This window comes from Mustelus asterias, chromosome 10, assembly GCF_964213995.1.
Source record: "Mustelus asterias chromosome 10, sMusAst1.hap1.1, whole genome shotgun sequence".
Lineage (NCBI taxonomy): Eukaryota > Metazoa > Chordata > Chondrichthyes > Carcharhiniformes > Triakidae > Mustelus > Mustelus asterias.
In genome coordinates this window covers 94,215,271-94,230,794 of record NC_135810.1, presented here as the reverse complement: position 1 = coordinate 94,230,794, position 15,524 = coordinate 94,215,271, and the positions used below count along the sequence as shown (strand labels likewise).

Sequence of the window (15,524 nt, the reverse complement as noted above, 5' to 3'; positions counted from 1 at the left end):
TAAAGATGGTTGGGTCTACGACACTACCCTGAGGAACTTCTGCAGTAATGTTCTGGAACTGGGGGTGGCACAGTGGCACAGTGGTTAGCATTGCTGTTCACAGTGCCAGGGACTTGTGTTCTATTCTGGCCTTGGGGGACTATCTGTGTGGAGTTTGCAAGTTCTCCCCATTTCTGTGTGGGTTTCCTCCGGGTGCTCCAGTTTCCTCCCACAGCCCAAAGATGTGCAGGCTAGGTGGCTTGGCCATGATAAATTGTTCCTCAGTATCAGGGGGATTAGCAGCGTAAATAAGTGGGGTTATGGGGATAGGGTGTGATTGTTGTTGGTGCAAACTCGATGGGCCGAATGCCCTCCCTCTGCACTGTGGGGTTCTATGATTCTATGAACTGAGATGACTGAACTCCAACAACTGTGACCACTTTCCTTTGTGCTTGGTTTGACTCTAATCAGAGGAGAATTTTCCTCCTGATTCTCATTGGCTTCAGTTTTGATCGGTCTCCTTGATGTCACACTTGGTCAAATGTTATCTGGATGTCACACTCACCTCATCTCTGGTGTGACAATGCCACTACACCACCACCTTCCCTGATGCTGGATAATCCTATTTTCAAGTAGAGATGACTTCCATGATACGATGGGCATATAGAGATGAATTACTCTTGTAGGTGCTGGTAAAGGAGCTCAGAAGTTCAAGGAGAAACAGTGTAGATGGGGGCAAGGCTATTTAAAACCTGGACAAAGCTCTGATTCTGTTGCTTGGTTCAGAGAAGATAATAGTGTGAGCTTTCCAGCTCCACAAGGCAATATTATAAATTCCATCAGCTTGGGGAAGGGACTTGAGGGGGTGTAGGGGTGGAAACATGTGGGGTGGGATTCTCCCAAAAAAATTCTAAGTCCCAATTTGTGTGAAAACTGGAGTAACTCCTGCTGGTTTTTTTAGCGGGATTTTCAGAGTGAATCTCCAATACTCTGAGCACTGCAGAGTGCCCTGGTGGGATTCCCTTTGAAAATCGGGGAGGGCAGGGCCTATTCCCATTGGAGAGGCCGGCAGCATAGCTCTGGAAAGGGCCATTGCGCATGCACTGATCTGTCAGCGCCAAAATTGGAGCATGCACAGTGGCTCTGCATTGCCGGCCCCGCAATCCCACATCACTGGCCGTGCAACCCCCCGCCCCCACCCACCCACCCTTCCCGATCGCTTGCCTCCTGGACATGTCCAGGCAAGCCCCAATGTCTCCCCCCACAGTAGTCCCAAACCCCCACCCACCTCCCCCCCCCCCCGGCAGCCCCGATCCCCCGGCAGACCCGACCCCCTCCCACCCAGATAGTGAGCCCCAATCGCCCTCTGTCACCGATTCCTGTGCAGAGTGGCAGCAGGAGCACTCATCCCCTACTGATTGGCCCTCCATGGGCCCTGCCTACAATAGACCATGCCCCCCTCTGGCCGCACCCCTTGGCACTGCCAAGGTGGTCCTTGGGCATTGCTACTTTGCCCCTTGCCAGGGGACCAGGTTGGCACTTCCAGGCTGGTACTGCCCAGGGGGCACCCCCTGACCCCCGACCTCCTGGAGGAGCTTCCATGGCCTCTGTTCCCTCCAGCGGGGTTGGTCACCTGTTCCCCATTAGTGGGGAGCTGTTGTAAAGTCCACTGGAGAGAACCGCTCCTGGACGAGGGGGATACACTAGCAGGCTCGGAGACTTCAGTCCTGGGCCTGCTAATCGGATGCTAATCCGCATTTAAATATTGAAATCAGGTCCATGCTGATTTCTGGCTAGAGTAGTGCTGCAGGCTGGGAGGATCGCCCCCATGATATGACTCCCAGTTCTCCACTTTCTTTGCCTTTCTTGAGGGGGGGTTAGTATTTCAACCATTAATAATATAAAAAAAGAGGTTTCAGTGTCCATTGTCCTTGCAAATTGCTTCGGCAGGATTTTCTGGCCGCGCTTGTCCCAAGACCAAAAATCCTGCCTGAGGAACATGGGCCTCTGCATGGTCCTGTCCCGTCCACTACAATTCTCGTTCATCATAAGTATGAAAGCACATGAGATGGAGCTATTATGGTCTCATGTGCAGATCTCTACGCCCACTGAAAGTGTCTTCTTCAAGTGGCAATAACTGCACAATGGTGTGCTGCTTTTCACCTTGCACACTGGCTTTGGGTGCTGTCCCTTTCAAGAATGAGTGTTTCGTGATCCTTGAGGGTTATGGTTCCAAGGCCAAATGCTTACCTTGCTTGTGATGTTGCTGCTTGTAAAGGTTTTACAATCACTGGCATGAAGCTAAGGAACAGAAGAAATGTGTTCAGGTCCCCTTGCCCAGATCTTACTACTGCTGGAACCTTGTGGATATCAGTGTGCCTTGGGCATGTCTTCCATGTCATGTTACTGCCATGGCATCCTCACAAGGAAGCTGACCATTACTACCCTCTTCAGGTTCCTGCTCTTCCAAGTCCTCGTCATTCGAGGAAAGCTCTGCCGCCTCCATGTGTCCCTGTGGTAAGTGATCTCCCCTTTAAATGTGCTAGGATGTGCAGAGTGCAACAAACCACAACGCTGTGAGACACCCTCTCTGGAGAGTACTGCACAGCCCCACCTAAACTGTCCAAAAAATGGAAATGTGTCTTCAGGATGACAATCGTTTGCTCAATGATGCACCTTGACTGTGCCATGTTGTACCTCTCCCCAGAGGCCTTTTGAGGACGATGTCTGATGAGCCATCTCTTCAGCGGATACTCCTTGTCACCCAGCAGTCAACCCTGTAAGTGCCACAGCCCACTGAATATCTGTGGCACCTGGGAGTGGCTCAGGGTGTAGTTTCATGAGAATTCCCAGGGTCCCTGACACACGCGTTATCGCCGAGCAGCTGAGAGTTGGAGTGGAACAGGGAAAGGCTGAGGGGAAAATTCCAATTTGTTTTACTGCCAGCTGAAATCTGACTTTTGGTCTCATTATGAATTTTCCACTCCTGTCTGCCACAACTCCAGCAGCTGGCAAGACAAGAAAGTCCCATCTTTTGTGACCATAAAGAAGTACAAGCATACTTTAGAAGCCAAATATGCTATATTGGGCATTAGACTGCAATACTCTTATTATAAAACAGCATGAGTATATCTGTGACTTTCTAAGAACAGCCCTAAAGGAATTTTGTTCACATATATAAAAAATCCACATGTGTATATAGAACAACTTGTGTCCCTGGGTAGTTTTCCCAATATCTTAGAACAAAAGCTAAATGAGTGCATTTCATTTTAAGACTGTGACAATGACCTTTCTTTCCCATTGGGTACTTTGAGTCAATAAACAATCTGATGGTATATGTGACAAGTCCCAGAACATGAGACAAGGGAATAGAACCCACAAGGTAAGCTGTACGAACAGAAGTAATCACCAAAAGAAAATTCAAAATAATTACCCTTTTGACTTTGTACTTGTTCTGGGCCGATATTCATGGGACTCATCTTCTGTACCATTTTGTCTTTTATACCAATCAAAAAGTGTGCGCAGTACAGAGGGTAGACAGTATTCCGCAAGTGAACTCATTGAGTTGATCAACTGGGGGAGAAAAGCACAGAAGATGAAAGATTACATGCAGTGACACACTTATTAATTAACAAAAGAAAAATTACATCTGGATCCAGGTTTGAACCAGTTGACTCAGTGGCTGCATCATCATTTTTTAATTCTTTCCTGGGATGTGAATGTTGCTGGTTGGGCCTGTATTTATTGCCCATCCCTAATTGCGTTTGAGGGGGCATTTAAGAGTCAACCACATTCCTGTGGACTTGTGGTCACATGTAGGCCAGATCCGCTAAAGATTTCCTTCCCTAAAGGCCATTAGTGAGCCAGATGGGTTTTTACAACAATCAACAATGGTTTCATGGTCATCATTAGACTTTTTAATTCAATTGAAATTTCATCATCTGCCTTGGTGGGATTTAAGATGTGGAGATGCCGGCGTTGGACTGGGGTAAACACAGTAAGAAGTTTAATAACACCAGGTTAAAGTCCAACAGGTTTATTTGGTAGCAAATGCCACTAGCTTTCGGAGCGCTGCCCCTTCGTCAGGTGGAGTGGAGAAATGCTCACAAACAGGGCATACAGAGACACAAACTCAATTTACAGAATAATGATTGGAATGCAGTCTTTACAGATAATCAAGTCTAAAAAGTACAAACAATGTGAGTGGAGAGAGCATTAAGCACAGGTTAAAGAGATGTGTATTGTCTCCAGACAGGACAGCCAGTGAGATTCTGCAAGTCCAGGCAAGCTGTGGGGGTTACAGATAGTGTGACATGAACCCAAGATCCCGGTTGAGGCCGTCCTCATGTGTGCGGAACTTGGCTATCAGTTTCTGCTCAGCGATTCTGTACTGTCGTGTGTCGTGAAGGCGACCTTGGAGAATGCTTACGCGAAAATCAGAGGCCGAATGCCTGTGACCGCTGAAGTGCTCCCCAACAGGAAGAGAACAGTCTTGCCTGGTGATTGTCGAGCAGTGTTCATTCATCCATTGTCGTAGAGTCTGCATGGTTTCCCCAATGTACCATGCCTCGGGACATCCTTTCCTGCAGCGTATCAGGTAGACAACGTTGGCCGAGTTGCAAGAGTATGTACCGTGTACCTGGTGGATGGTGTTCTCACGTGAGATGATGGCATCTGTGTCGATGATCCGGCACGTCTTGCAGAGGTTGCTGTGGCAGGGTTGTGTGGTGTCGTGGTCACTGTACTCCTGAAGGCTGGGTAGTTTGCTGCGGACAATGGTCTGTTTGAGGTTGTGCAGTTGTTTGAAGGCAAGAAGTGGGGGTGTGGGGATGGCCTTGGCGAGATGTTCGTCTTCATCAATGACATGTTGAAGGCTCCGTTCATTCATGTTGAATGCCACTTCCTGTTGGGGAGCACTTCAGCGGTCACTGGCATTCGCCCTCTGATCTTCGCGTAAGCGTTCTCCAAGGTGGCCTTCACGACACACGACAGCGCAGAGTCGCTGAGCAGAAACTGATAGCCAAGTTCCGCACACATGAGGACGGCCTCAACCGGGATCTTGGGTTCATGTCACACTATCTGTAACCCCCACAACTTGCCTGGACTTGCAGAATCTCACTGGCTGTCCTGTCTGGAGACAATACACATCTCTTTAACCTGTGCTTAATGCTCTCTCCACTCACATTGTTTGTACCTTTAAGACTTGATTATCTGTAAAGACTGCATTCCAATCATTATTCGGTGAATTGAGTTTGTGTCTCTGTATGCCCTGTTTGTGAGCATTTCTCCACTCCACCTGACTAAGGGGCTGTGCTCCGAAAGCTAGTGGCATTTGCTACCAAATAAACCTGTTGGACATGAACCTGTTGTTAAACTTCTTACTTGGTGGGATTTAAACCAGAGCATGACCCTGGATCTCTGGAATACTAGTCCAGTCATAATATCACTGCGCCACTGCCTCCCCTTAAGTCAAAAAGTTAATCCTCTCCATCACAAAGGGGTGGATTTTATAGAGCCCCACCAGGCATGTTTTAAGAAAGCGGTGGGCATAGAGGTCATGCCAAATAGATGGATGGCTAGCCCGCCGCATCATGTCCATCTCTGATCCATCCCCAATAACACTGTGCATGGGTAAAGCACCCACTAACCCGCCTGCTAATTAATTAAAAGACAATATAGGGCCCCATTCAGCTTCCACTGCCATAATATGCTGGGCAATTGAAGGCAGGCAAGAGTGGGGAGCCTGTTTTTTTCAACATCTGAGGTGAAAATATTGGAAGGGAGAAGCATACCTTCTTTGGAGGTGCCTAAGTGCATCAGTAGCAATACCCTCAAGATGGTAACCCTCACTTTGTGCCTCATCTGCTGGCCTCCTAAAATATAATGACTACAATGTTCAGCAATGCACAAAATCTGTGTGTCCATGACCTTGTGCCTCCCCTCCGTCACTTAATCCTGGAATAAAGGACACAACTTGTGGCCAGAAGAACATCTGGAGTCGTGGTGGTTCAGAGTCAAGTGTATTTTTAAAATTTACCTTGTTAGTTCTGACCAAATAAGCAGTCGTTTAAGCACTAATGTTGGCTGCCCCTGGGCAAATCAATCTTGCAGTGGGGCTCTCAAACAAGGGCCAGGGCTCTTAATTGCATACATGAAAGGTCTGACTTCTGTTTCAAGAATGGGCACATGACGGCAATCTTTTGGCCTCTACTAATATGGTGGCCAGTATTTGCCATATTGAAGGCTTAGGAGGGTTGCTTATCACATTAAAATCAGGTGTTGCCTGGTCAAATCTCTAACATATTAGCTATTCATTCATCTCATTTGCTGTTTGCACAATTACAAATAATAATGTTGAGGTAGGGAGGGCTATAAACAAGCAGATAAGGGATGCGTGTAAAAACGGAACGGCAATAATCATGGGGGACTTCAACGTGCACATTGACTGACAGACTCAAGTCGGTAAGGGTGGAATGGAGGAAGAGTTCTTAGAATGCTGTCGGGATAGTTTCCTTGAACAGCATGTTACGGAACCGACGAGGGAACGAGCTATTTTGGATCTGGTATTGTGTAACGAGGTAGGTAGAATTAAGGATCTTATTGTGAAGGACCCTCTTGGGTCTAGTGACCACAATATGGTCGAATTTCTGATTCAGATGGAAGAGGAGAAAGTTTGGTCCCAAACCAGTGTCCTCTGTTTGAACAGAGGGAAATATGATAGGATGAGGGATGAATTGGCTAAGGTAGACTGGGAGAGCAGGCTGGCAGGTAGGATAGCTGAGGAACAGTGGAGGATTTTTAAGGAGATCCTTTTCAGTTCTCAGCAAAAATATATTCCAGCAAAAAACAAGGATTGTAAGAAAAGGGAGAACCAGCCGTGGATAACGAAGGAAATAAAGGAGAGTATTAAAATAAAAACAGCTGCGTACAGAGTGGCCAAAAATAGTGGAGAAACAAGTGATTGGGAAAAATTTAAGAAACAACAAAGAGAGACTAAGAAAGCGATAAAGAAAGGAAGGATAGACTATGAAGCTAGGCTAGCAATTAATATAAAAAATGATAGTAAAAGTTTTTATAAATATATAAAAAGGAATAGAGTGGCTAGAGTGAATGTTGGACCCTTGGAGGACGAGAGGGGGGAGTTAATAGTGGGAAATGAGGATATGGCTGAGTCTTTAAATAAGTTTTTTGTGTCGGTCTTCACGGTGGAGGACACAAATAGTTTGCCAAATATTAACGATAGAGGGTTGGCAGCAGGAGAAATACTTAATACAATTAATGTTACCAGAGAGGCAGTGCTGGGTAGACTAATGGGACTGAAGGTGGACAAGTCCCCGGGTCCGGATGGAATGCATCCCAGGGTATTGAAAGAAATGTCAGAGGTAATAGTGGATGCGTTAGTGATTATTTATCAAAACTCGTTGCATTCTGGGGTAGTGCCGGTTGATTGGAAAACGGCTAATGTTACGCCGCTGTTTAAAAAAGGAAGGAGACAAAAGGCGGGTAACTATAGGCCGGTCAGCTTAACGTCTGTAGTAGGGAAAATGCTGGAATCCATTATTAAAGAGGAGATAGCAGGGCATCTGGATAGAAATGGTTCGATCAATCAGACGCAGCATGGATTCATGAGGGGAAAGTCGTGCTTGACGAACATGTTGGATTTTTATGAAGATGTGACTAGGGCGGTTGATGGAGGAGAACCGGTGGATGCGGTGTTTTTGGATTTCCAAAAGGCGTTTGATAAGGTGCCCCATAAAAGGCTGCTGAAGAAGATTAGGGCACACGGAGTTGGGGGTAGTGTGTTAAAGTGGATTGGGGACTGGCTATCCGACAGGAAGCAAAGAGTCGGAATAAATGGGTGTTTTTCCGGTTGGAGGAAGGTAACTAGTGGCGTGCCGCAGGGATCGGTACTCGGGCCGCAACTATTTACCATTTATATAGATGATCTGGAGGAGGGGACGGAGTGTAGGGTAACGAAGTTTGCAGACGACACAAAGATAAGTGGAAAAGTGAATCGTGTGGAGGACGGAGAAGATCTGCAGAGAGATTTGGACAGGCTGAGTGAGTGGGCGAGGATATGGCAAATGGAGTATAACGTTGATAAATGCGAGGTTATACATTTTGGAGGAAATAATAACAAATGGGATTACTATCTCAATGGAAACAAATTAAAACATGCTACCGTGCAAAGGGACCTGGGGGTCCTTGTGCATGAGACGCAAAAGCCCAGTCTGCAGGTACAACAGGTGATCAAGAAGGCAAATGGGATGTTGGCCTATATTGCGAGGGGGATAGAATATAAAAGCAGGGATGTCTTGATGCACCTGTGCAGGGCATTGGTGAGGCCGCAGCTGGAATACTGTGTGCAGTATTGGTCCCCTTCTCTGAGGAAGGATATATTGGCATTGGAGGGAGTGCAGAGAAGGTTCACCAGGTTGATACGGGAGATGAGGGGTTTGGATTATGAGGAGAGGCTGAGGAGATTGGGTTTGTACTCGTTGGAGTTTAGAAGAATGAGGGGGGATCTTATGGAGACTTATAAGATAATGCGGGGGCTGGATAGGGTGGAGGCGGAGAGATTCTTTCCACTTAGTAAGGAAGTTAAAACTAGAGGACACAGCCTCAAAATAAAGGGGGGTCGGTTTAAGACAGAGTTGAGGAGGAACTTCTTCTCCCAGAGGGTGGTGAATCTCTGGAATTCTCTGCCCACTGAGGTGGTGGAGGCTACCTCGCTGAATATGTTTAAAGCGCGGATGGATGGATTCCTGATCGGTAAGGGAATTAAGGGTTATGGGGATCAGGCGGGTAAGTGGTACTGATCCACGTCAGATCAGCCATGATCTTATTGAATGGCGGGGCAGGCTCGAGGGGCTAGATGGCCTACTCCTGCTCCTATTTTTTATGTTCTTATGTTCTTACATCAGTTGCAAATTGACTGCTATGTTATCTCCAGAACAAACACAATTCAAAATAATTAATTTGCTGTGACGCAGTCTGGAACTTCTTGAGGATAGGAAAGGTGTTTTGATAAATACAAGTTTTTTCTTTCCTTGCATGCCATAATCACAATGCTCTTTCAATCTATATCAAATATGCATTAGAAGAGTGTCACAAAGTTTTTAGTTTCAAAATAGGAAATAAAAGTTTGATTTTTAATTGCTGAAGTTACATGGGGGTTGGATTTTTAATTGCTGCGAGGGGTGGGCGTGGATGCAATTTGAAAATTATTTTCTTGAAGGGTGGCATTGGGATCCTGGAGTCTTTCCGGAAGGAAGGGAAAAGGAAACCTGTTTGTCGCCAATTAACAGCCTAAAGCTCCTTTAGGAGTTTTTTATGTGGCCAATCCAGAATAAAATAACATTTTCAATTCTTTTTCCCAAATACAAGCTGGTGTACAGCTGTTAGATCATCGTGGGACAAAAGGAATTTGTTTCCGGTTTGTTTTTTGTGAAATTTAAAGGGTCAATCAGTGCTGGGTTGTGCCCTGAAGTTCAACTCGAGTAACTTCCATGGTCATTTTGTGTCATCTTTATCTTCCTAACTCTTATGGGCTATATCTTTTCTCCTAACATGCTTGCAGCCTTCTCTTGCTGCTGGTGTTAGACAGGCAACTCTGACTTCTTGGAAGCATTTGGCACTCAGCATTGAGCTCACCACCAAGCCAATCAGCTCATTTAAATTGAAAAATAGCCTTGCGAGAGCAATTCAGTTCAGGTACGGAATCGGGACCTGGAACTCAGCTGGGCGTTCCCAGGCCACTTTGAAAATCGAGCCCACGGGAACAAGAAGACCTCGGAAATACCCTTGTCATCTACTTGACTGGTCCTAAAGTTGAAATAAATTGTCATAATATGGGCTGGCATTTCCTCTTATTATCAAATTTATGTCAAAGCATGGCTATTATCAAATGATTAGACGTCATTATGAGCCTGCTTCTATTTTCTGCTGTGTCCTCATTAGATAGGCAGGACTGATTTGCAGCTGTTCGCCACTCAATAGGTTTAGAACTATTAGAAAACAGGGTAATTCAGAACAGTAATTTTTTAAATGGCACATTTATTTCTGCAAAGCAGAATTCAGTGGCTAGCATGTTTGAAAGTGCGGTAATGGTTTAATATATTTCCAAGTCAGCATGGTGAGTGGTTTGGAGGGGAACTTCCAGGTGTAGAGTCTAGAAATCTATCTATTTCCTTCTTAAATATATTTAGTGACATGGCCTCCGCAACCTTCTGCAGTAAAGAATTCCACAGTGCGGCCAGATAGTAAATGGCAGTAACAAGAATAGTTAAGAGCTACAATCAAGCATACTGGGAATTTTGGTCAAGTTCTGTTAAAACATGATATAGGTCAAAGAAGGCTGAAGCAAGTTGTGACCTGTCCTAGGAGATGTGACCTGACATCTTCTATGTTAACCAAATAAGGATGATTATTTGAACAAGTGTCTAACATACAGGTGCCATTTATTGTGGCCTTATTCCATATGTGGTGAGGCTATGTGACTTAAATGAAACTCGATATAAACATTTAGGAGTTGTTTCCAAGTAACTCCATCGGTTATCATTGAACATTGTGATCAGTTTTTGGTGGTATCATTGGCTAAATGCCAGAGAACTTTCTGGAAGAATGTGCAAAGTTTAGGACAAAATTAGGTCCTTAGAATCTTTTCCCTCAGCTGAAACTTGAGAATCACATTTGCGACGTGTGCCTTGAAAATCATCTTCAGAGAAGAACAAAGAACAACGAGGGAGATCCATACCTGAGGGCAGACCTCGCCAGTTTGCTCAAACAGGCAGTATTTGTTTACAGTCAAAGTTTAAAGTAAAATGAGTTAAGGTTAAAGTTAAATGAGTTAAGGTTGAAGTTAAATAAATTGAGTTAATGTAAGTGTTGCAACTAATGTAGATTTATGTTGAGTAAGTACAAGTCTTTCTGTTTTCCCTTTTGTATACTTCCAACATTCAGAGTTTGTATGTTGTGATGATAAGATGTTATTTTTTCTTTAATTTTTGAGAATATGGTAGTATCCTGTTTAAAAGGGTGTGTGTATGCGGCGCTGAAAGGTAACAGGGTAAAGGTGTTAGGTTCATGCATTTGTAATGAGAGGTTACGGTGAAGTTGGATTTACAAGTAAATAGGTTGGGTTTAAAATTTGCATTATGAGATAAGTAGGTACTTGGCTTTTCAGCTGTTGCATTTCAATGGGAAGTTCTGAAGTGACAAGGAACATTTACAATTTACAATGGTTTCATAAGTAAACAGTGGAGGGTATATTAAATTTTATTGACCCGAAAGTAGAAACAAAATAGGAAAACATTAAAGATTTTTATATTTTGGAAAAGTTGATTTCAAAGAGGTGTTTGAGGACAATGGAATCTGAGGAAAAAGGGATAATTAAGGAAAGATGTTCAGCTGAGTTGAGGTGGCTGTATGGGGGGGAAATGTCCTGAGACCAGATCTGTGCCGGGGAAGGTGTGAATTTGATGCCACTATCCAGTCAAGACAGAAAAGACTTTGTTTTCAGAAAGCAGTCTGTTTCTGAATCTTTCTTTTGGATTTCCACATCAGAGTAGAAGTGTTTGAGGAGTTGTGTAGTATGCCTTTATTGAAACAACAGCAATTATTTGCAGTGGTTAGCACTGCTGCCTCACAGCGCCAGAGACTGGGGTTCAATTCTGGCCTTGGGTCACTGTGTTTGTGGAGTTTGCACGTTCTCCCCGTGTCTGCGTGGGTTTCCTCCAGGTACTCTAGTTTCCTTCCACAGTCCAAAGATGTGTGGGTTAGGTTGATTGGCCATGCTAAATTGACCCTCGTGTTAGGGAGATTAGCAGGGTAAATATGTGGGGTTATGGGAATAGGGCCTGGGTGGGATTGTGTGGTCGGCAGACTCAATGGGCCGAATGGCCTCCTTCCGCACTGTAGGGATTCTAAGATAATATTACCAGATTTTTACAGTTAAAATTGTTGCAAAGTAGTTTACTTTTGTGTTCTGACCAAATGCGTTTTTTGAGCTTAGTTCTGTAAGGCTATTTTAACTGTGTAACTTTAATCTTATGTGCTTAAGTTTGATTTCTTCTTTATAAATCTTTATTTTTTTAATCTTAAAGGCGTTACTGGAATGCTATGCTTTCAGGGTCAGTAGCTTTGCCTCATTTTCAGAATGCAAAAAAAAGGTTCACGATCGGTAAGACAGGTTTCCTCTGGGTTCTGACTTGCTCAGAAAATAACATTAGCTAATGATGCTGACATGGGAAACGTGGACATTGGTCTTCAGGATGTGGGGCAAAAATGTGCAGGTGTGAATTAACTTTGTTGGATGAGTTGAACTTACTGAAAGCACAGTTCTATCAGCTCTGTCTTCCATTTACTGGCTGATCTGTTGCATATTTTGTCTTATCTGCTTAATCTTTTCATCAACATTCTCTTGACCTTTCTTCATCAAAGTGTTATGTAAGCAACCTGCAATTAATCTTGAAAGTCTCCTTAACACATTCTGAGGACTCCATCAAATTTGCCCAAGTACCTAAAATAAGACTCAAGAATGCCTACTGTAGTAGCATGGGCCTTATTACATCTATTGTTGTCCTCTGTCTGCAGAAGCCTTACTCAGTCTTAAACCGTGACAGCAGGAGATAGGCCTGATCACAAATCAACTATTCTGATACATGGCTCTAAGGATTGTCATAGGATGGAAGTACCTTTGCAGCTTCCTGGTATCTGGAATTAATTTTCTGGGTATTATGATATGGGCATGGAACACTAACTGTTGTCACAGTCCCTTAAGGGTCATCACTAGATGGAAAGTGTGTGATGCAACCTCAGTTTTACTTTGGCCTGTGAGCAGAATAAGGCACACATAGCCCTGCTGCTGATGTCTTTGAACTTTCTATCCTTGTGTAGATGTTCTCATTTGCCAAGTTTAAATAATGAACCTGTAACGTGTTTGCATAATCCCTTATGAGTGATTGGTGTCTTAATAGTATCATAAAAATGCAATTAAAAATATACGCTGGAATTCTACCACCTCGCTTGCCACGCAATCAGAGCAGGCGAGGGGCAGACAATAGAAATGTCCGTTGATCTTGGGCAGGAATTTCTAGTCTCGAGTGAAGCCATAAAATCCCACCCATAGAATGGAAACCTTACCTATTCATAAAACTGAGGTGCTTGCCATATGGTGCTTTCAGTGGCACGTGTGTTTCTTCCATGACTCCTTAAACAAGTAAGAATTTTGTAGTCTACAGAACTGGGTATTTCACTCTATTTATTGAAATATGCCAAATCTGCATGGGTTGACTTCCAAATACCATGGGTACCCGTGTAAAACAAATAATAGACTCCTTCAATATACAAATCAGGGGCCCAACACTTGTTTCATGACCACAATTTCAAATGTGGCTAAAACCAGGCTTAACATGCACCACACATGCTCTACCCAGTTTTATAGGTCTATCAACAATTGCTACAAAAGAACAGTTAAGATTTTGCTTTTTCATTTTCCCCTATATGGCAGGCTGATGTTCACTTGCACTGGCCTCTTTTCACGTTTGCCTCTCGGGTGGGACTTTACAGCCTTGGAATTCCCGCCCGAGGTCAACGGACATTTCCATTGTCCGCCACTCGTCCGCTCCAATTCAGTGGCGGGCAGAGCGGTAGAATTCCAGCATACCTGTGAGGGGTTTTGAGGTTTCAACCAGCTGATATCAGGGAGGCACTAACTGGCGAGTTGCACTGAAGCACGCAACTCGTCAGTGTTATGAAAATACAACTTTAGGCACAAATTGGAACAAATTTTGGACCTCTGTTATTGGGCATAAGCTCCAAATGTCCATTGAATCAACAGAATCCTTACAGTGCAGAAGGAGGCCATTTGATCCATTGGGTGGAATTTTCCCATCCCATCCACCACAGGAATTGCAGCGAGCGGGACAGAAAATTCGGCGGAATTTGCTAACGTCTGTTGACCCCGGGCGGGAGTTTTCGACCTTGGGACAAGTATGAGCAGAAATTCCCGCCCGCAGTCAATAGACATTTCTGTTGCCTGCCCCTTGCCTGCTACGATTCCGTGGCGGGCGGGGCAGTAGAATTCCGGCGATTGAGTCTGCAAAGACTCTCCAAAAGAATATCTTCCCCCCTGCCCCCCACCTTACCCCCATAACCCAATGTATCTACCATGGCTAATCCACCTAACCTACACATCTTTGGACACTAAGGGGCAATTTAGCATGTTCAATCCACCTAATTTACATATCTTTGACTATGGGAGGAAACTGGAGCAACCTGGAAAAAACCCACACACAGGGAAAACGTGCAAACTCCACACAGTCACCATAGTGCCACTGTGCCACTGAGTTAGCACTGGAAGTGATTGAAATCAATTTTTTCCTCATCTTTTTCATAGCTTCTTTCTCCAAATTAAAATAACATACAACACTTTAAATAGCTAATAACTTCCTTCAGCTAAATGGACTAAAAGCTCCTTTTTCTAGTACTTTGTATATCACAATTAAGATATTTTTCCATGAAAGAGACTAGCATAACTTCATCTATCATTACTTTAAAAAATAATTTCTTCAAGTCAAGGGAGGAAGGAAGGGTTGACCTTGTAAAGGTTTCATACTTATAACAGGAAGGGAGGAGAGTCTGGACAGTCTGTGAATTACAGACTTCATTCACACTCAGTGGCAAGATGAATCCTAGCTCTGTGTTATAGTTGGAACAGATTAAATATATGTGCAAATATGGTCTTATTGCAATGAATACTCATTTTCTTTCATTATAAATGAACTTCATACAGTTGGTAGATATCACTTCAATGTACTCATATGCCTGGTTGTCTTGACCTTGGGCTTCAACCACTAAAATTCACTTGTCTGTTTAAATGAAACCCTGTGCTATTTTTACTGGCACACATTTATATAAATAAACTGAATGAAGGTTTTCTTGTTAACCACACATAGATTTTACATTTTTAGATCAATGTCTTTACTATACTGCAAGATTTGTATGAATACTACTGCCACATGGATAATGTTGCCATATGGATTTTAATGCAGCAGACATCTTAATTCACATATTCTTTTATTTTGTCATTACTTAGAAAGTTATTTGCCCCCTTTTTAAAGTCAACGAATAAACAAATTAATTTATTATTAACAATTGATTTTTTAAAATGTGAAGTTTAAATTATGGTAAAGCTCTAAGCAAATATATTATTTATTTTATTCCAAAACATCTAATGTGGAGTTATAACAATAATAGATATATTTTAAAGGCAATACTTTGCCAGATAATATTTTTTTCTATCCCATGAGCTTTAAAATTTGACCATTTAAGATTGAATAGTATTTGATATGCATAGAAATCAAGACGATTATTGTTTACATCACCAGGCTTAGAGCTATACCAGTTAGCCCAATATATTTTGTGAACAAAATCTTAGAACCAGAAATTGAGATAAAATCAATGAACATTTAGAAGCACATGAGTCAATGAAGGCAGCCAGCACTAAAATTGTGTTTCACAAATTTAGTTGAGCTTTTTTGAAG

General features: G+C 43.5%; 1 protein-coding gene across 2 annotated transcripts in view; it reads right to left on the bottom strand.

The window, feature by feature from the left end:
• The window catches only part of LOC144499778 (protein furry homolog), a 302,728-nt gene that overhangs the window by 216,737 nt on the left and 70,467 nt on the right, over nucleotides 1-15,524 (bottom strand). For both annotated transcript variants that reach the window (XM_078222227.1, XM_078222228.1), the window contains exon 4: nucleotides 3,413-3,552. In XM_078222227.1, the coding sequence (XP_078078353.1) occupies nucleotides 3,413-3,552 (140 nt within the window). The remainder of the gene's footprint in view (nucleotides 1-3,412; nucleotides 3,553-15,524) is intronic.